Consider the following 22,170-nt stretch of genomic DNA (forward strand, 5'->3'; position numbering starts at 1 on the left):
ACAGTAGGTACCCCTAGGACTCGATATTATAACTTCAGAGGACGCCAGTGGTTAGAGCCTACAATCTGGAATCAGTTTTCTCCATTATGAACCTCGTTTAGCGTTCCAGAGTCTAGCTGCAAAGAAGTGGTGCCTGAAAAGGTATCTTTGCCACCTCAACACAGAATGAAACAACATTATTATGATCGATTACACACTTGAGTTGCCTTTACTCTATGTCTTTAAAACAATTTCATGTAGAATCATAAAATATGTTATCACATTTTATAACTTTTATTAGTTGTTTAGACTGTAACTACACAATAGTAAAGAAACGTTTAGGGGAAAGCTAACTGGGCTGTGGCAAGAATGATCATGCTATTTTTCTTCAAAAGACTCTTGGAAATAGAAAGGCAGGCTTTGTTTTACCTCTTAACAGAGGAACCAGGAGCACAGAGAGTTAAATAAGTTGTGTCTCCCTTATGTGTTCTGCAAGTTTAAACACTGGTTTCAGAGCCCTCTTCAGAGCCTTCACTCAGTGCTCTTTTCAGTAGACCATGCCCTGCCATTGGTTTCCATCTTGAATATGACACATTGGAAATAAGGTACCAGTCAAAGCTTTGGAAAGAGTTGAAATACTGTCCTAGGCATGTGGAGTTTAGAGTCAAACAATGAATGTTAAATGAGGGCTATGCTGCCATTTGCCATGTAGTTTGGGGAAAATTACTTAACTTCTGAGCCTTAGTTTCCTCAGCTGTGAAATGGGACTCATTAAGGCCTAATCCTCAGGACTGCTATGAAAATGATAGCAGGTAATATATGCAAAGCATCCTGCACAGTACCTGGCTCATGGTACGTATTCACTAAATGAAATGTTACTTCCCTCTCTGTACTCCCTTCCTAAATGTGAACTTCACTGGAGGGGACAAAAAGTCTGTGAAATACTCTTCTATGGAGGACATAATAATGCTGTAACTTCAGGCCGGGCACAGTGGCTCAAGCATATAATCCCAGCACTTTGGGAGGCTGAGGCAGGTGGATCACTTGAGGTCAGGAGTTTGAGACCAGCCTGGCCAACATGGCAAAATCCTGTCTCTACTAAAAACACAAAAATTAGCTGGACATGGTGGCGCATGCCTGTAATCCCAGGTACTTGGGAGGCTGAGCAGGGAGGATTGCATGAACCCAGGAGGCAGAGGTTGCAGTGAGCCAAGATCGCACCACTGCACTCCAATCTGGGTGACACGGTGAGACCCTGTCTCAAAAAAACAAAAACAAAATGCTGTAACTTCAAAAAGATGAAACAATTTCTTTCATTTCTGGAGAAAAATAGTACCTGTCAAATCTCAAATTCAATTACAGTAAAATCTTCGTAAAAAGAATTTTCCAAGTCTTAACTTACGTCTTGTTTATTTGACAGGGAAAAAACAATACAACAATAACATGTAAGAGATTTCAAGTGGTTTTGTTTTTGTTTTTTGTGAAGAGCTGTGCTCCATTCATGCTGAAACCTTGATTCATTTGTGTATATAAAATTTTCAGGAACCTCAAAATTGTTAAAACTTAGGTGTGCTCCTGACATCATTTGGCCCCCTCACTAGTTTGAGGCCCTTTTGCAACTTGTTCTGAAAGATAGCAAGTTCCATTGTCACCCTGCTTCTGTAAAGCCAGAAATTCTAAAATCTAGGAGCTAAATATCACCCAGATTTGTTGCCTTCTGGTGTGGAAAGCAAGTTGCCTTTCAGATGTCTGAAGAGTTGGAAGATCTTGGTGTACCTATCATGTTTAACCCACAGTGACGGGTGATGGGCAGCCTAACAGCTGAACAACAGCCGTTTGGCCAGGAGTTCAAACCTCAACACGATGAGCCATAGCAGGATCACGGTTTGATTTGCTGTGGCCATGAAGTCTGAATCACCAAATACAGAAGCAGAGGCAAGGGTGACAGCTGGTAGCCATTCTCGTCAATAAAGTTGTGACGGTTCAGATGTACAAGTAACTAGAGCCTGCTAATTTCATAGACTTTGAGCCAAGTGCTTAGTGTCAAAACCAGCTATGGTCAGTGATGCAAATGGTTGTGAAAAGTCCCTCATCAGCAGCAAGACTCTCCCCATCAGACTCTTTCCTCTGATGGATTAGAAGCAAATTGGATCCTGCTTTCTAGGAATAGATCCAGTTTGAAGAAAAGGAGGCCTTATTTTTTAAAATTCTAGTAAATTCTTAAAAGTCTATTAAGTATAATTTACATACAGTAAAATTCAGTTTGAGAACACTAGATTCCCTCCATAATCAAGAAAAAGAACAAGGAGACACAGGTCCTTCCTCCAAGGAGCTTGCATTCTAATACAGAAAGTAAGAATAAAAAGAGATTAAAGATATGAAAGCACCTGAAACTTTTAAGGGGGTGTGTCAGTTTGACTAGTGATATCCCAAAATTCATGTCCATTCAGAACCTCAGAATGTGACTTTAGTTGGAAACAGGATTTTTGCAGATGTAGTTAATTAAAAATGAGGTCATACTGGATGAAGGTGGGTCCTGAAGCCAATGACTGGTGTCCTCATAAACATGCCATGTGAAGGCACCAAGAAGAACTCCAAAAAGTTCCCTTATGCCCTTCTTGACATCCACCCCCCCTCACCCTCAGCCCCTGATAACCACTAATGGGTTTTCTGTCCTATAGTCTTACCTCTTCCAGCGTCTTGTCCTTATAGTCTTGACACTGTAAATGGAGTCATACAGTGTGAAACTTTTGAGTCTGGCTTTTTTCACTTAGCATAATGCTTCTGAGATTCATCTGCGTGTTGCGTTTTTTAGTAGTTCATTTATTTTCATTGCTGAGCAGAATTTCAGTGTATAGATGTACCACAATTTTATTCATTTACCAGCTGAAGGACAATTGGATTGTTTCCAGTTCTTGGTGATTATGAATAAAGCTGCTATAAACATTTAGAGCATTTTCCTTTTTTTTTTTTTTTTTTGGAGACAGGGTCTCACTCTGTCGCCTAGGCTGGAGTGCAGTGGTGCGATCTCAGCTCACTGCAAACTCCGCCTCCCAGGTTCATGCCATTCTCCTGCCTCAGACTCCCAAGTAGCTGGGACTACAGGCGCCCGCCACCACGCCCAGCTAATTTTTTTTTTTGTATTTTTAGTAGAGACGGGGTTTCACCGTGTTAGCTAGGATGGTCTCGATCTCCTGACCTCGTGATCCGCCTGCCTCGGCCTCCCAAAGTGCTAGGATTACAGGCGTGAGCCACCGCGCCCAGCCTTAGAGCATTTTCCTTTTGAGTAAAATGTATAGTAAAGTAAATAACTTTGCTTCACAGGAAACCAGAACTGTAGGAGCAGGAATGATCATAGAGGTGGAAGTTGTTTTCTTTTTGATTAGCTGACAGGTATAGTTATTTTATACTTTTGCATAGCAATTTATAGTCTATTCAAAGCACTTTCACACACCTTACTTCCCGTAATTATCATTATAGTAACCCTGAGAAGTAGGCTAGGAATCTTGCTTCATTTCACAGATAGAAGCTAGGAAATCTCCTATAATCCAGACTTCCTAATCCTTATTTGCTGTCGTTCCTTCTAAACATTTTCTCAACATCCTGTCTGTGCAGAACAGTCTGCTAGATTCTTTTGGGGTACCCACAAAATATTTTTTCCCATCAAGACGGAGCAGTCCTACATGGAATCAAACTGACCACTCTGGCCCAGGCTTGAAAGGAATACAAAACTGGGCCACTTAACACAGCCACAAGAAGCAGTCTATGAAGCTACCGGAAGCAGGCAGGACATAAATTTTAAGAAAGAAATCCTGAAGCTGGTGGGAGTCAGAAAATAATGGATTGACGGTCCCTAGATGATCAGAAGGAAGGGGAATTCCCCAGACAATGCTGTTTCAGGACAAGCAAGAAACTGATTTCTAGGATAATGGAAAACTTCCCTCCTTGGCTTCCAGGTTGGGGAAAACACTTACCAGGGAAGATTTTCTTTGAACTCGATCAAAGTTTAACTGGGATAATGACTGGAATTAAGTACTGGATAATCAAAGTGGAAAATGCTTTCAGAGGCCTGAGATTACTAGACTTGTTTTGTGTGGTAGAGATGGAGGCCAGGATTTCTTATAGGGCTGTAGAAAAAAAAAAAAATATGTCAATGAGATTCTATTCTTTAAGAATCCAACTTTCTTGGTGCGGCTTTTGGTGGCATTTGCCTGTCAGACCTCCCACAAGTTGGCCTCTTTATCCTTTATATTCTGATAAGATGGCTGATGACCAGCTGTCAGTCCAAGCCAGAAACCACACTGGCTCCTTGTAAAATCTGCCAGCAGCAGTTAGGAGGGGAAGCCTGGGCTTTTGTGCCTCATCCGTATGCGCCTTCTCTGCCAGATACAGTGGGTGCCCTTTGCCAGGCCCATTATGAGGGCAGGAACGTTTACCCAGCCTAGATCACCAACCAGGAAACCTACCAGGACAGTGTCTCTGCTGAAACAATGCCTGATCTGTCCTTTGGGTGGGTCACTAAATGCCAGGCCAGGCCAGAGCCTCTTTCTGCAGCAGCTAGTCTATGGGACCATTAGAGGCCCAAGCACATGAAAGAATGTAACAAAGGTCTGATTTTTTTACTTTCATTTATAAAGGGGAAAAAAAAGGAGAATAGGGATTATTATTTTTAAATGTTTAAATAAATGACCTGCATCATGTAATATTTAGGAGTTCAGACTTTAGGAAAAAATTTTGTGCTTGGGTTCAAATCCTGGCTCTGCCAGTCTACAGCTGTGTGACTTTGGGCAAGTCGTTTAACCTCCCCTTGTCTCAATTTCCTCAGCTGTAAAATGGGAATAAAGTAGTCGCTCTCTTTTAGGGTTACTATGAACATTAAATGAGTTAATGTTTGCAAAGGGCTGAGAACAATGCATGGAACGTAATAATCCATATGTATGATAATGTTTGTTAAATAAAAATAATGGAGCTTTTCTTCCCACCCAATTTTTCCCCGCACCCCCCAGCCAAATCAAGCTGAAAGTACCTACCGTTCAGCTTGATCTTTTCCTTGTCTTTCTTCTAATTTCAATACTTAACATCTGTCATGCCACTCCCCAACCCCAAAATTAGATTCCTAGGGCTGCCATAACAAATTACCACAAACTGTGTAGCTGAAAACAACAGAAACTTATTCTGTCACAGTTCTAGAGGCTAGAAGTCCATCAAGGTGTCAGCAACATTGGTTTCTACTGGAGGTTCTGAGGGAGAGTCTGTTCCAAGTCTCTCTCCAGTCTCCTGTTGGTTCCTGGCAATCCTTGGCCTTCCTTGGTTTGTAGGCCCATCACTCCACTCTCAGTTTCCATTGCCATATGCATTCTCACTGAGTCTCTCTGTGTCTTCACATGGCCTGTTTATGAGGACACCAGTCATTGGCTTTAGGACCCACCTTCATCCAGTATGACCTCATTTTTAACTAACTACATCTGCAAAAACCCTGTTTCCAACTAAAGTCACATTCTGAGGTTCTGAATGGACATGAATTTTGGGACATCACTAGTCAGACTGACACACCCCCTTAAAAGTTTCAGGTGCTTTCATATCTTTAATCTCTTTTTATTCTTACTTTCTGTATTCGAATGTGAGCTCCTTGGAGGAAGGGCCTGTGTCTCTTTAATTTACTTTGAGGCAGCTAGAAATGTTTATTTGGCCACTTGAAAGGATTGGAGAGACAAGGGTGACACCAAGTTGGGTGTGGAAAGGTGATGCCTGAGATGGAGGAGTCAACCAGAAGGAGGGAGAAAGACAGGATTTTAAAAAATCACATCTGAACAAATAATAAAGGAGAAAGGTCAGGGATACCAAATATTCTAATGTGGTATATTTGGAAGCACTGCTGCCAGAAATAGAAATAGCCAAAGCCAGAAGGAAGGTGCAGGAAGTGAGAACAAGGTCTAGGTAAGAGGCCAGGAAAAAAGGAGATGGGGACAGGGTTATTGCCTCGGGGCAGGACCAGAAAAAATCTCCTCCATGAGGAGGGGCAGTCCTGCTGCCAGTGTAGTTTCTGTCTAAAGTAAGGAGATCCAATGGAAAGAACCTGCCTTCTCCAGATATCTGAGGCAAAAGATGTTGGAACATCTTCAGCCGCTCGTGACCTTGAGGTCATGGAGAATGGAAGAAGAGATGTGACAGCTGGGAAAATCCCTGGTAGAGCCATTATGTTGTGGAATCCAAAAGGAAGTAAGCTGACTGGACAATGAGAAGCTGCAATGTGATATTCCTCAAGTGAATATAGTATGTAGTCCATCTTCTCCCTGACAGCATAATAAAAACCTATGATCAGGGCTGCGAGATCACAGGAAGGGAGGGGCACTTCCAAGAGGCAGAGATGTGGAGGAGAAAAAGGAGCAGCTTCCTGGGAGAGAGCTCACCCTTCTGTTTACTTCCCTGGTAGTGGCAACTGAAAGACAGCAGGAAAGCTATCCAGTGACCAAACCAAGAATCCTAGCCTGGTGCACTCATGACCTGTGTTTGTCACTGAGTTTCCCTACTTGACTAATGTGATCAGTGACACAGTTTCCCCTAATTACCCAATGTCATCCAGCTAGTAGAGAATCCGGCCAGAACAATTATTAATTCTGCTGTTTCCTACTATTGTGCCCTTTCTCAACTACACTGTATTAAATCTTAAAAATAAGCACCAAGTCCATAAGTGAGATTAGTCACCTTGGTGCCTTGAACCGTAAGAAAAGTGTGGATTTTCCTGGCCAACTTGTATCACCCAGTTTGGTAATTCATCTAGGTGTGGGAGCATAACCTTGAGAAAGTCTTTTTGTTTCATTCCACAGGGGACACTTCAAACCAAAGCGGTGGGCCACATTCCCCCGTCGCAGCAGGTACGAGGGGAAGTGCCGAGGTTCAAGACTGCAGCGAGCCTGGTGACCATAAAGGTAGAGTCTTTCGAGGTTTAGAATGAGTGTTCTAAATTCAGGGGCATTCCAGAGAAGGTTCCAAAGCTGGAACTGATCACCTCTTATATAAGAACCTTCTGTCCACCACTCCTTCTTTTTTCTATAGGTGACAGCCAATTAAATTTAAGGCCAACCTTGCAGAGGACTCTGAAAGGTGATTTCATAGAAGGGAATAGAATAGACAGGGATAAGCTCCGTTCCTCACAGCTGCCTCTCCACCTCCTTCCATGTTCCCTGGAACACTGGTCTAGTTGCAGCTCTCCTTACCAATGGCTTCGCCTTAACCTGTCCTCTTGAGGCAGACTCTGACATGTTTGTATCAGATTTACCTTAAGACTGAGGAAAGTTTAGTGTCTTGGGAAGATCTTTCTATGATCCAGAACCTGGTATATAGATCTCAGACTGATTGAGAACATTCATGGAAGGAAGGGGTACTGTGGACAAGAAGTGGAAACGTGGGTTTCTGGTTCTCAGTCCTCCACCAGTTAATATCCCTAAGCTCCAGTCATGGTAACATGAGACAATTGGACTAAATCATGGTTTTCAAACATTTTTAAAATATTGCAGTCTCACCCTTTTGAATTTTGAAGGTCCCTGGACTTCTGCTTGACAGGCTATGATTTTTGAAGTATGGTCTTTAATGCCAGCACCTGCATTTGATGGCAGGTGAAGATTTTGTGGTAGAATTTACAGTTACAGTTTATCTGCCAGCCCCAGCGCCACTGCCCAGTGTGTAGGCAGAGAGGCTCTGGGTACCTCAGACTCCTTTAGTATCTCTCACTCAGTCTGTTTCAAGGAAATACTGAACTGGAACTTTACCTTGGGGCAAGGAGGTTAGGAAGCAGGAGAAAAAGAGAAGTAGCAGGATCCAGGAGAACATCAGTGTTTCTTGAACTTGAGGAGACTTGGGAGTGGAGACAATGAGAAAGTTTTCATTTTCAAAAGAAGGGTGTCTAGCTATTACTGACTGAGGGTGCAGATCACTGTTTCCCCCTAGAAGTCACAAATAAATAGGAGATCCTCCAAAGATGTGTTATGCTTGGCTACACACAGTGCCCTTTTAAAAACTTTGAACCTGAATGTCTTTAAGTGGGGTGTGAATTCTCTGGTTCGTCACAAATCCCACGATTCCCCATCCTCTTTGCCTGATACTTCACACATTTATATTTCTTCCTACGTGGCCCCAAAGGCATTTGCAACACCTCCTAATGGTGTTCTTGGTGTTTTTTGTTGTTGTTGTTTTTTCTGACAGGCAGATGCTTTTCCATCTTACTTCAAAATAGTCTGATAGAGATGGGCGCGGTGGCTCACGCCTGTAATCCCAACACTTTGGGAGGCTGAGGTGGGTGGATCACCTGAGGCGAGGAGTTCGAGACCAGCCTGACCAACATGGAGAAACCCCGTCTCTACTAAAAATAGAAAAAATTAGCTGGGCATGGTGATGCATGCCTGTAATCCCAGCTACTTGGGAGGCGGAGGCAGGAGAATTGCTTGAACCTGGGAGGCGGAGGTTGCAGTGAGCCGAGATCGCGCCATTGCACTCCAGTCTGGGCGACAAGAGCGAAACTCCATCTCAAAAAAAAAAAAAAAAAGTCTGATAAAGACTTGACTAGTTTTTCTCCTTGAAAAATATGAATGGCTCAGCGGGGTGTGGTGCCTCAAGCCTGTAATCCCAGCACTTTGGGAGACCGAGATGGGCAGATCACGAGGTCAGGAGATACAGACCATCCTGGCTAACACACAATGAAACCCCATCTCTACTAAAAATATAAAAAATTAGCCGGGCGTGGCGGCAGGCACCTGTAGTCCCAGCTGCTTGGGAGGCTGAGGCAGGAGAATGGTGTGAACCTGTGAGGCGGAGCTTGCAGTGAGCCGAGATCGCGCCACTGAACTACAGCCTGGGCAACAGAGCGAGACTCCGTCTCAAAAAAAAAAAAAATGTGAATGGCTTATAGAGCTCAACCAGATTTTGGAAGGATTTAGTTCCTCTAGAACTCCACTCCAAGTATTGCTTTACTTCATTAAACCAGAAACACATAGGAACCCTCCCTGATGAAAGGTGACCCATCTCTAGCGAAGCTTCTATTGTCACACCTGTACATTCCCCAAGTTCGGCATTTTATGAGTATTTCTACTATTTAAGTTCATAATTTTATTTTTCAGCCATGTCACTGGTCTAATTTTTTTTTAACTCAACCTATTCATACACTTAAAATGAGTCACCTTCTGTCTCTTTTCTTTCCTTCATATCTCCATTTCTCCAATGTCCTTGTTCAGCAATTCATTTGCCAGAGAGAAGCCAGGTGATTCCAACTGTCACCAGCTCATACTGAAAACTGTTTGACAATTTCGGATGCTGCCTTGAATTCAATGGTTTGATAATCTTATTTATCTCTTTAGTTTGACCCAAATCCTTCTCCCTGTTCTTCAGCAAAGCTGGGGGATGGAGGAGCAGATTCCTTCTAAGCTTTATTCAGAATATTCTGTAAGTTTCTGGTTTTATACTTCAAATAACTCTTAAAAATCAATATTTTGATGACTGAAGTGTAAATTAATAAGAAACGTGGAATAAGTTTTCCCTTCAATTATATGAACAGAAATTCTATGGAAACCCCAGCAAAGTAGCTGGGGGCATTTGCTGAACCAGGTAAAGATATTGCTTCCTCTCGTTCTGGTCTTGGACATGGCACCTTCATAAGGAGAGTCCCAAACCAAAAGAGATTTTACAGTTTCTTTTTCTAGATCTCTTTGTGCTATTTTCTTCTTTGGATGGCTATTGCTCCTTATTATTATTAGTTTTTTAACTGAGGATCTCAAAATAGGTACAGACAAAAGCTTGCAATCTTAGCTTTCCACAAGGGCAATATCATTTGGCCTTTGATCAGTGGTAGCTCTTAGTGCTGCTGATTTGGGCCAGAGAACAAGATTAAAAATTATTTGTGGTGATTTTTCCTTCTTAACAGGGAAACAGAAAGATACTTGTATCCCTGAAGTGGGTTCCCTTTTTTTGCTTTTATGTCAGTTCTTGCTTTTATGTTGCTTATCACAGCATTGCAAGTGAGTGTGGGCCAAACAGTGGTTTAGAATCTCCAAGAGGGGGAAAACCTGCCTGGTGCTCTAACTAGAGGATTTTATCAACGGAGAAAAGGCAATGGGGGAAGGGAAGGGAATTAGTTAATGAAATTCTAACAGGTGGTGGCTATTTTTCTTTATTTCTATTTTTTCCTTCTTTCAATATTGTTGTTTCACTGTTTGGCCATAATGGGGTGTGTGTGTGTGTGTGTGTGTGTGTGTGTGTGTGTGTGTAATAATAAAAATGTATTAATGTCTCACTTAAATTTTTCTCCTTTGGTGTTTGTAGCAATAATAATAACAACAACAACAAATCTTTCTATCCATTACCTTAGCTCAAATAATTGCATTTATTCCACACAAGAAGTATTTATGCTAAGGAACCAAACTAACAATTTAAAATCAGCACATGTTCTTTCCAGAACAGACAACACAAAAAAACTGATTTCTATACTTTTTATTTATTTTTCTACACTCCATTTCTATCATGTATTCTGTAATCATAATGTCAACCATTTATGCATCTTCCACAGTAAGTCACAATTCCCAAATTTATAGATTATCTTTGTTGGTTACTTTTCAGTTTGGATGGTTCTAGGTTATCTAAAATAAGGATGGCAAATAGGTGTGCAGTCTCCTTCCAACCCTAACTGATGGGTAGTGACTACTTGGAACGGTGGTTCTCAGCCCTGGCCACATATTAAAATTGTCTAGGGAGCTTTTAATAATTGATGGAAGTTCCCATCCCAGATCAATGTCAGAATGTCTAGGGGCTGGTCCTAGACATGTTTAAAATCTTCCTAGGTGTTTCTAATGTACAGCCAGGTGTAAGACTCACTGATCTGGAAGCAGTGTCTCTCAAAATTTAACATGGATCAAGGTCACCTGGAGAGCTTGATAAAAACAGATTGCCAGACCCTACCTGTAGAGTCTCTGATTCACTAAGTCTGAAGTTGGGCCCAAGAATGTTCATTTCTAATAAGTTTCCAGGTGATGTTGATGCTACTTGTTGGGCCACACTTTGACAACCACTGATGTGAAGTGTTAAGAAGGAACTTGAGGTTGAATTAAAGTTCAGTGGAAAAGAAGGCCGTGATTGATTAGCCATGGTCACTGGAAGAAAGAATTGTATTTGTTACCCTCATTCTTGAGAAACTCATCAATAAACTGTCCTCAATCAAAATGTGGAAATAGGTTACTCCTGGGATTATTCCCTGTTTACAGTTAATCCTAGCCACATCATCACATTTTGCTCCTTGCCCTATCCACATCAGCAAGCAGCCTAGCCAGAACTAGAAGCTGATCTGCTGTCTCTGTCTAGCACAGTGTTGTTCCAGCTGTTGTATACTGCTTCTACCAGGACCCAAATCACTTGGGGCCTCTAATCTGTGTACTCTTTATATCTATTGCCAGAGAGAGGTAGCTTGTTTTCCTATAAGCATGAAAACAGTTTGCTGACTGAGACCAAGCATGGAACAAGACCTGGAATCGAGAACAGCTCAATTTTAATGACATATCCTAGAAAAAAAACCTATAGAAAGTCACGGAGTGGTATGAGGGCAGGGAGAGAAGGGCTGCAGAGAGTGTAGATGGGCACCAAAAGCTAACCCTACCTACTTCTGAACATATGCTTAGCCCTCCTTTCTTTTCTCTCAGTTCTCAGGGGCTCTGTACATCGTAGAAGCCATTCACAAGCAGAATCCAACAATGGCCATACACAGAGTTCAAGCAACTCTCCTGCTGTCACAGAGAAAAATGGGTGAGCATTATCTGTAAGAGTTCCCTGTTGTAAACTCAGGTGCTCCATTCTAATGGATAATGAAACGGTAATGGATAATGCAACAAGTATTTCTACCACTATGGTATTTTGGTGAACTGGAGAGAGTGGAACCAAAAAGCGTTTCCAGGGCTGGGTGTGGTGGCTCATGCCTGTAATCCCAGCACTTTGTGGGGGCTGAGGTGGGTGGATCACCTGAGGTCAGGAGTTTGAGACTAGCCTGGCCCACATGGCAAAACCCCGCCTCTACTAAAAATACAAAAATGAGCCAGCCATGGTGGCATGTGCCTGTAATCCCAGCTACTCAGGAGGCTGAGGCAGGAGAATCACTTGAACCATGGAGGCGGAGGTTGCAGTGAGCCAAGATTGTGCCACTGCACTTCGGCCTGGGCAACACAGCAAGACTCTGTCTCAAAAAAAAAAAAAAAAAGTGTTTCCATCAGATTCTCCCAAAAGTCTTTATTCTACAGAGCAATGTGAACACAACCCTATTTTTTGGGTTCTCTTCATGGTTAAATCTATACTTAGCCTCATCAGGTTAAACAACCTCCCCCTGGATATTTAGCAATGTCTGGAGACATTTTTGGTTGTCCCAACTTTGGAGGGAAGAGTTGTGCAGTTGGCATCTAATGGGCAGAAGCCTGTGACGCTGCTAAACCTCCTGCAATGTACGACAAAGCCTCCCCGCAGCAAAGAATTGTCCAGCCTCAGATGTCAGTAGTCCCACAGTTGAGAAACCTACAGCCAGGCATGGTGGTGTGTGCCTGGAGACCCAGGTAATTGGGAGGCTGAGGTGGGAGTATCACTTCAGCCCAGGAATTTGAGTCCAGCCTAGGAAATATAGTTAGACCCTGTCTCTATATGAAAAAAAAAAATATATATATATACACACACATATATATATACACACACACATATATATACACATATATATATACACACATATATATATACACGCATATATATATACACACATATATATATAATCTCATTTGGGGGAGATATATATATTATCTCATTTGAGTAGAAAAATGATGAGCTTCTAGGAAAACCCTAGATTTAAGCTAAAGCAAAAAGGGAGTATCATTTCCTGTTTAGCCACAGGTTTGAGTTAAATATAATTCAAAAGGAGTATAGCAGAGCTTGCCTTTCAGTGACCTCTGAGCTGCTCAAGCTGCAGGGCCCGATACCCTGGCTAAATGTAGGCTCAAGACACTTTAAGTCCAGCCAGGCCAGGCATGACACCAAGAGCTAAAGACACAAACAACTCCTAGGCCTGTTCTTCACGGAAGCCTTTATAATGTGCCTTCTCTCAGATAAGGTTTCCAGAACCCATCACGTATGTCACCAGGAGGAGGACACAGCTACAGGAAGGAGTGGACCATGGCAAAGGGAAGGCCTAATAGAATGAAACTCACCTTTCTTATTTTCTTCCACATTGATTATGGGGAACTTCCTTAAAAGTTTTAGTCAAAGATTTCAAGAAAGAAGCAGGTCATTAGAGAGTTCTTTGCATCTTTTCACCTGGAAAAGAGAAAGTCTTAATTTACAATTTTAAACAATAATTTTAATTATTTTTTATTATTTTATTTTGTGAGATCTCTTAAGATTTTTGAGACTTGATAAATTAAAGTCTCAATACTCCCCCAGTGGTCTCAAATTGTCATTGGGCTGCTTTTAGAGTAAAGTACTTTAGACTACTTGCCTAAAAAGTCAGAATAGCTCATTTAAGGGCACTTTAGGAAAATACCTAATATCTCATATTAGAATAACAAAGTTTACAATTTCTAATGTGGTAGAAAGATCACTGAGCTTGGTTGGAAGACTTGGTTTCTGATCCCAGCTAACATTTTCCAACTGTTTGACCTTGGGCAAGTCAGTGAACCAGTTTGGAAAACAACTTCAGCCCCAGTCTGACTTCCTCAACCTCAACTGAGGTCTGACTTTGCTGAGAACATCAGGACAGTGCTCTGAGCTCTTCCACTGCCCTTCTCTTCACCTTAGAATCTCTCCTTATCTTCGGCTGTCCTTCCTTCCTTTGCTCCCATCTCACAGACCCCAGATCCTCTGCCTTGTGCAGTGTTCCTGCCATCCAGGCCCTACCACTATCAGGTAGCACCTCCCCTGCTTTCCCATCTTTTACACTCTGCTATCACTTTCCATTTTGCTTATACCTCCCCCCATACTAAAAAAAAGCCTGCCCTTGGCCTGTCCTTCCTTCTTTTTACTTTTACCACCAGGCTTCCTCCAACTGCTGTCCAGGTCCACTGCCTCATTTCCTCACTAAACCAACCCCTTTCTCCCTAATCCTGAAATCTGATTTGTGTCCCTACAATGTCCCTAAAACTATTCTTGGGAAGCACAGCTCCCAGTTGCTAGAGCTTTATGTTCATCAGACTCTGCAGCATTTAGTTCCATGGGCCATGCGTGCTTTCCGTGAAGAGCCCTCTTCCAAGGGTATCTGTAGTATTGCCTTCTTCAGGTGCTTGCTCAGAGGTATTCTCAGTCTTTGTTTTCTCTGGTTCCATTCTTCTTCTCTTCCGCTTACCATTAAAATAAAGGCAATTCTCCAAGTCTTAGATTCTCTCCTTTCTCTCCTTCTCACCCTGGATGATACCATCTCTCACCAGTGTGTTCTGGTATCAAGTCTCTGCTGGGTGAGCATGAGTCGCAAGTCTCTGTTCTGAGCTCCACACTCCTACACCCAACTCACAGTGGACATATATTCCTGATTCACACACCAAGACTTCAACAGAAAAGCCCCTCCTAAAGCACCTCCTCCACTCACCCTTCCCACTTCTATGATTGACATAAACACTGTCTCGTGACCTGGCCTTCAAACCTGGCACAGTCACTCTTGACCCCTACCTCTCACTTAATCTCACTTCCAATCATTTTCCAAGTACTCTTTCCTGGTCCAGGACTGCCATTATCTCTTTTTCTTTCTCCTTCTGTCTTTACAGACCAGCTTTCATTTCTCACACCTGATCAATTGTCTTACAACATATTCTGACTTGTTCAAAGAACTTTAATGGCTTCCTATTTTAGACCAAAAAAGGTTCCGACTTCTCAGGCTGCTGTTCCACGCCTCTCTCTAGCTCACTTCAGTTTGTCCTCCAGGCTCACCTCCACCTTGTCCCTAATACACCTTATGGCTAACCAGAATCAGACTTCTTATTGTTCTACCGGTGCACCTTCCTCTCTTCTCTCTGCCCATTCCTTTCTGTTCAGCTCTTACCTTTTGGTCAAGACACATTGTCATATCCCTTTCCTCCATGAAGACCTAATTCTTTTTAATACTCCTTGAGCTGTAGCCCTTTTGTAACAGTACTACTCAAAGTGCTTTTTCACAACAGGATAATGAATTTGTGCCCAAATGTAAATCAACTCACTGCTTTCTTCATTAAGAAACTCTTGTTACTAAAAAAAAATTCAGCTGAACTATACAATGTACTTGGTGATGAATTGATTTACATTCTGGCACTAGCCCCTTATGTCATTGTGAGTAGTAACAGTTCACAGACTGGGTCCTCACACCACACTTTGGTGTTTCAATCTCTCTGGTGCTCTTCATATTTTGCCTGGTGTTATGGTTGACCTTGTGCTAGCAAGTTAGCTTCTCAACAGTGAGGACTGAGTCTTACTCTTTCTTGTATCCGATATACACAATAGCTACTCAATAAGTTTATTGAGCTAACTTTCAAAGCCACTTCTCAGCACTCAGATTTTTATGAGGGAAGTGTTTTTCTTGTCAGTCTTTGGGTAGTGGCAACAATAAGAGGATCCCGAATAACTTACCAAACAGTGGGTCAGGGTATCCCTGATCTAGGGACTGGGATTCTGTTGTCCCCCTTATGTTTGTCAGCTCAGTGTTCTGTGAATCAACAAGGGCTGATAGGAAGGAGTTTTTGGGCAGAGGGTGGGGTGGGAGTAGGGAGGGGTTTGGGGTGGGCAGAGTAGGAAGAGAGCTGGATTGTGTCACTGGTGATGTTCTCATTGGAAGTAACAAACATTCAACCCATAGATTCAAGGATCCCTCGAGACAAAAGGTCCAAAGACAGAAGTTCCAGGGCTGGGTCAGCCATTCAGGAATGTCAGCAAAGACACAGGCCCCTTGCATCTCTTTGCTTTGCTGTTCTCAGCATGTCAGTCATGCCCCCACTTATGGCCACGAGGTGGCCAAAGCAACACTAAACATCACTTCTTTACGTGCCAATGTCTGGAGCAGGAAGACAGAAGCGGATGGAAAGGGGCTTCTTCTCAGGAGTCTCTCTCCATTTGCTAGGAGGGAAGTCTTTCCCAGAAGTCACCCAGGAGACTTTTCTTGCATATAATTGGCCAGAATTTGCAGTGGTGGTTCTGCAGGAGAGCTGCAAAGGAGGTTGAGAGATTAGGCAAAGAAGAAAGGAAGAGGGAAGCAACCAACAAGGTCTGCCTCAAGAGTCCTGGAGAGACAGTGATGGGAGCAGATAGGTACCAGGAAAAGATGAAGGGAAGGCAAAATCAGAGGGAAGAGTTCATAAGGACGATCCATATATGTCAAGAAATATTGCTGCAAATAAGAACTGAAGGGAAGTGTTGAGATCATTCAGATTGATTGTTAGCATTTATTGTTATGCCAGTTTTTTTTTTCCCCCACATTTTATCTCATGTAATTCTCACACCAGCCTTCTGGGTTGGTGTTACTCACTCTATGTTACAGATAAACTGAACCTGGGGAAAGCTAAGGCAAATAGCTCATAAACATTATCTCAGAGACCAGTGCTGGATTGGTTTCAGATCTACCTACACCTACCCCCCATCAGCTAGTCGAGGAATCACTGGGTTATGCAGGGCCACACAGAATAAATGGTGGGTCTGGGCTTTGAATTCAGATCTTCTGTCTCCTACAATAATAACAACTGCTAGCATTTGGTTCATTAGCAACTTCCTGGGCACTGTGCTAGGTGGTTTTGTTTTTGTTTTTTGAGATGGAGTTTCACTCTGTTGCCCAGGCTGGAGTGCAATAGCATGATCTCAGCTCACTGCAACCTCCACCCTCTGGGTTCAAGTGATTCTCCTGCCTCAGCCTCCCAAGTAGCTGGGATTACAGGTGCGTGCCACAACACCTGGCTAATTTTTGTGTTTTTAGTGGAGATGGGGTTTTACCATGTTGGTCAGGCTGATCTCGAACTCCTGACGTTCTAGCGATTTGTCCCCCTCAGCCTCCCAAAGTGCTGAGATTATAGGCATGAGCCACCATGCCTGGCCTGTGCTGAGGGTTTTACACGCATTATCCTGTTCAACCTTATGGGAAAGGTACAGATTTTACAATCTCTGACATTGAGAGATTACAAGTAACTTGCCAATGTTACTTAATCAGTAAAGTGACACAATCAGGATTTGAACATGGGCCTTCTGACCACAGCACTCATTTTTTAACTGGTACATTCTACTGCCTCTCAAGGCTCCAGGCTCCAGATAATTAGTCCAAGGCTTTTTCTCTCTACCCATGTTGTCTCTATACCTGTCATTGTTTAAATCTTAAATCACCACCCACTGAGAAATACACCCTAATTGTTATAACTGTCACCCTGTGATTGATGAAGAAAATTCCAGCACCCAGTTCTTGGGAGAAAGCCTAAAGCCTCATGGGAAAGGTGCTCCCATCTGTGCATGATGGGACAGAGTTAACTTGGCTGGAGAGAAGGAAACCTCAAGTTGAAAGTAAAAGTGAGTGGTTGGGGTGATGCTTCTCTGCTTCACTTCCTATGTGAGCCTGTAACTGTGTACAGTGAATGCCAAAATGGAAATGGTCTTTTATGTTGTGGGGCTTTGTTCCCATGATGGTAATCCCCCATTTTAATGCTGATAAATACAATGGTGAGGATTATGCCCCTTAATTTAATTTGGCCTGCATATGGCAAAGCTCTCACAAGGCTTTTATGTGACATTCTTTAGCACAGCTAGCCTGTTGTGTAAAAGGAACTCATATGAAGAGGCAGGAGATTGATAATGCTGGTGCAGATGTTTTCACAAGACGGCTTGTAACACACCCCCAGTGAAGCTGCTTCGTTATGGGCCCTTCAATGAGGATTCAGATTCAGAGTGATGGGAACCTCCGTGACTCAGGCAGCTCAAGGAGAACTGGCACCTCACAAGGGGAAAACGAGTGCATATTTCTCCTGTGTGTCATCCTTGCAGCTCTGGGGCTTGGAGCCAATTGGGCTGACCTCAGAATTGATGAGCCAGAGAAACAGCCTCCCAGTCAGCAGGGCCGACTGTGGGCCAGATTTTCATGTGGGCTGTGAAGTACAGATTGTCACATATCTTGACGAACATTGTGTGTGAGGGTTCACGGCAGAAATACATGGCAGTTCTAAGACTGTTGAACAGAACAAATCCTCCAGCAAATTTCCTACCAGTGTGGTCAAGTTAGTGCACTAACACGTTAGAGGACCCCATATGAAACCAGATGGAAAATGGCAGCATGATGTGGGAGTGGTGGTAGGACTAGTAGCCTTCTCTGATCAAGTGCTTAAGATGTGGTAAACACTGTATGTATTGTCTCATTTGGGTAGAAAAATGATAAGCTTTGGTGACAGACCTGGGTTTGAATCCTAGTTCAATTACTTACGAGCTATGAGACATTGGACAAGTTCCTTCCTCTCTCTGAACCTTAGTATCCTAGACTGCAAAAAGGGAATAATTGGGAGGACTGGAGATAATCAAAGCAAAGGAACTAGCACAGTTCTAGACATGTAATGAATACTCAATAAGGGATTATGGCAAGCTGTTGTGGGTCATGGTGATAGAAGTAGTAGCAATAATAGTAGTAATATTAGTATGGAAAACTTTTCTGTAAAGTTAAACTCATATGAAGGATCAAGACTTTGACTTAGCTCTAGAATTGTAGACTACAATAAGCATTGAGGTTTCCATCACCTTAGAAACTTTGAACAATGCTCACTCTCTGCTTTAACTTTAGAGACAAATTTTATTTTCTTGTATTCCTGGCTCCTATCTCAGGAATGAATCTGAGATTGACTTTGGGTTCAGGAGTCAGCCTTACCAACATTGCCAGCATGACATTATGATACCCTCAAATAATAACATTCGGAGCTTAGTTGATTGCTAGAGCTCTCTTAGACTTTCTAGATTTTTAAAATATTAATTGGTCACATGTATTTTCAAAACCTTTTTGAAGGCAGAAACCTTATCACCAGCTGAAAGAAGCTTCAAGGAAAAATCTGTTTTGAGTTATATTTTTCCTTGGGGACTTGCTTATGGCCGTACATAAATATTTATCTGAACTATTTCAACAAACCCTAAATCATCAGTGATCCTTATGCAAAGAGTCCTTTTAGAAGATTTCTGTATGTCAAGAATGCCAGCAGTCTCTTTCTAAGAACAGATTCCAAGGACCAGAGGCCTCTTTTAAAATAGTTGGAACTCTTTGGTGGTTTTCAACATGTCTTTTGTTTTCATATTCTGTATATCTGTTCACGCTATTCCATCTGAATAGAATTCCCTTGCCAGTCCTGTCTTTACCTGCTGATGTTTTACTCATCCTTCAAGGTCTCATTCGTGTGACATACAGACAAGGGCAAGAGAAGAGCATCCCAGGCAGGAGAAACAAGAGTGGGCCATAGCCAGAGGCAGGATATGCAGAGCCATTCTTGGAAGGTGAGAGGTCCAGTGAGAAGAAGGCAGAGGGTAGGATGGGGGTGGTATGAGGCAGGAAGAACTATTACAGGGAATAAGGCACCAAGATATGGGAGGTCTTCAGAAGTACACAAAATGTTTTGTTGTTCTATAGGTCAAAAGATGGAAACCCATAGTGTTTGGGTAGAATATAGTCTACAGACATGTTTTGTTTGGCCTGAATGTTTTTAAATTTTTAAAATTAGAGTCTGACACATAAAAATAGATTTCATGTCATTCGGACTTCTGATAGCTCTTAAAAAACCTGAGTATGTGGCAGCAAACTGCTGGAAGTGAGCAGGAGCTATCTTTCACAGATCCCTACTTAACCGCCTGCCTAATTCATGGCTTGGCCTGCCAGCATCTGAGTTTGATTCTCGCCCGCTGTGTGCAGAGCACCATCTAGGTAGAGGAAACGATTCAGCTACAGACCCTGGAGCCAAACTGCCTCTGTTCTGGCCCAGGTTTGTGTCCAACTACCTCAATGACCTTGGGCAAGTGTGTTTCTAATAATGGTACTTACCTCATGTGGCCATTGTGAGAATAAACCATAGGAAACGTTTAGATGACTACCTAGTATGTAGTTAAGTGGACAAAAATGTTAGCTCTTATTACTGTATCCCACATGAGATAATAAACTTTAGGGCTGAAACTGTCACTCATTTCTGTAGCACTCACAGAATCCAGAATTTAGAATCTTTGGCCATAACTGGCATAAAATGAAATAATTGATGAATGGACAAATGAATATGTGCTCCTTGAGTTTTTATTTCTGTGAGGTCCAAAGCTAGATTTAATTACTTTGTTCTCTAGAACTGCTTCCTATTTACCTTGAGTTTGATTTGAGCATCCTAGTTAGTTGATAAAGGAGCTAGCTTTATCAAAAAGTCAAAAATCCTAATTAAACAAGTGAAGGGAGATTCTATTAACACCGTGTCATTTTTCTATGATGCATCTACCTTCCTAACTCAAAAATAAGCTCTAAGTTTGGGGAGATGTTTCTGTGTTTTCTTTAGGAAGCTCACTTATTGGCTGGTAGCTGTCTATGGTTAATACCTCAAATTGAGGGTCAGTTGCTAGGAACTAGGATGTGGTGGACTTCAGCAGATATGATGTTAGAATGCATGTTTGACTTGGGTTTTCTTATATCCCATGCCTGCCATGTGATCCACACTTCAAGGCAAAATTTTATTTTTTTTTTTTTGAAATGGAGTTTCGCTCTATCACCAGACCGGAGTGCAGTGGCGCAATCTCAGCTCACTGCAACCTCTGCCTCCCGGGTTTAACCGATTCTCCTGCCTCAGACTCCTGACTAGCTGGGACTATAGCTGTGCACCACCATGACCAGCTAATTTTTGTATTTTTAGTAGAGACGGAGTTTCACCATGTTGGCCAGGATGGTCTCAATCTCTTGACCTCAAGTGATCCACCTGCCTCAGCTTCCCAAAGTGCTGGGATTGTGTGCATGAGCCACTGTGCCCAGCCTCAAGGCAAATATTTCTGTGCCCGATGCATCAGACGACGATGGATGGTTTGGCATGGGAACCAATTTTCAGTTTTTTAACATTTCTTCTATATAGCTGAAGTCACATCATCATCCCCATCAAGGCCTTCAATGTGATCACCTGTGGACATGAACTTTTATGTTTACATTAATCTATCCCTAAACATACTTGCTGTCAACAATGTTGCTCTACAAAGTTGACTAGCAAGGTTAGGCTCACGTGCTCTCTGGAAAACTTGAACATTTTCAAACCCATTTTAATTTCATTTGAATAAACTTCATCTAAAACTGAATCATGTACTCAAGATTCCAAAAAATTGCTGTTTAATTTCGCCTGAGAGCTCTCTTCTTTCTTATAAAAAGTCAATTTTTTAGTATGATATTTTTAGCATGATAATGCCTCTACTTTTTCTAAAGAACTCTCAGTCTCTCACACATGGACACAAAGAGGGGAACAACAGACACTGGAACCTACTTGAGGGTAGAGGTCGGGAGGAGGGGGAGGAGCAGAGAAGATGATTATTGGGTATTAAGCTTAGTACCTGGGTGATGGAATCATCTGTACAACAAACCCCCATGACACAAGTTTACCTATATAACAAACCGGAGCATGTACTCCTGGACCTAAAATAAAAGTTAAAAAAAAAAAAATTTCAATCTCCCTTAGACCTCTCCTTTCCTTCCTTCCCTTCTGTCCTCCTCCTCTCCCTCCCTCCCTTCCTTCTTCCTTTTTTTTCTTTCTTCTTTGTCTCTCTCCTTATACTATTTATATCTACATCTCTAAAGTTCTGGTTTCTGATCCAAAAGACAATTTCAAATAATAAGAAAATCTGATCTCTAACCATTTCTCCGTCCCTCGTCCCCTTCCTGCATTACCCATAGAAATTCAGCACATTGCTGGTACCTACATTGTATCCTCATCAAGCTCTTTATTATATTCCAGCTCAGAATGAGTTTCTGCCCAAAAGACCTTTACATATTGAGCCTATTTTGAAAAGTTTGAGAAAGGAAAATGGACTCAAGTGGAAAATATTACAGGAAACAAAATTTTGTAAAAATGAACTTTATATAAGAGTGCTTCATTATCAACACATAATGAAACCTAGATTATAATCCTACATGTTGAAAGAAGATTAACTTTGTACATTTTCACAATTTTATTAACTTCACTTTCTTCACTGGGTTATAAGGAAAACATAATGGTG

General features: G+C 42.1%; 1 protein-coding gene across 1 annotated transcript in view; it reads left to right on the plus strand.

Annotated features, from left to right (window-relative positions):
- Positions 1–22,170, plus strand: part of MYO3B (myosin IIIB) — a 477,280-nt gene that overhangs the window by 330,407 nt on the left and 124,703 nt on the right. The window contains exons 29-30 of the mRNA XM_525960.6: positions 6,807–6,908; positions 11,658–11,760. Of these exons, the coding sequence (XP_525960.6) occupies positions 6,807–6,908; positions 11,658–11,760 (205 nt within the window). The remainder of the gene's footprint in view (positions 1–6,806; positions 6,909–11,657; positions 11,761–22,170) is intronic.

The sequence above is a fragment of the Pan troglodytes genome, chromosome 13 (assembly GCF_028858775.2).
Source record: "Pan troglodytes isolate AG18354 chromosome 13, NHGRI_mPanTro3-v2.0_pri, whole genome shotgun sequence".
In the NCBI taxonomy this organism is placed as follows: domain Eukaryota; kingdom Metazoa; phylum Chordata; class Mammalia; order Primates; family Hominidae; genus Pan; species Pan troglodytes.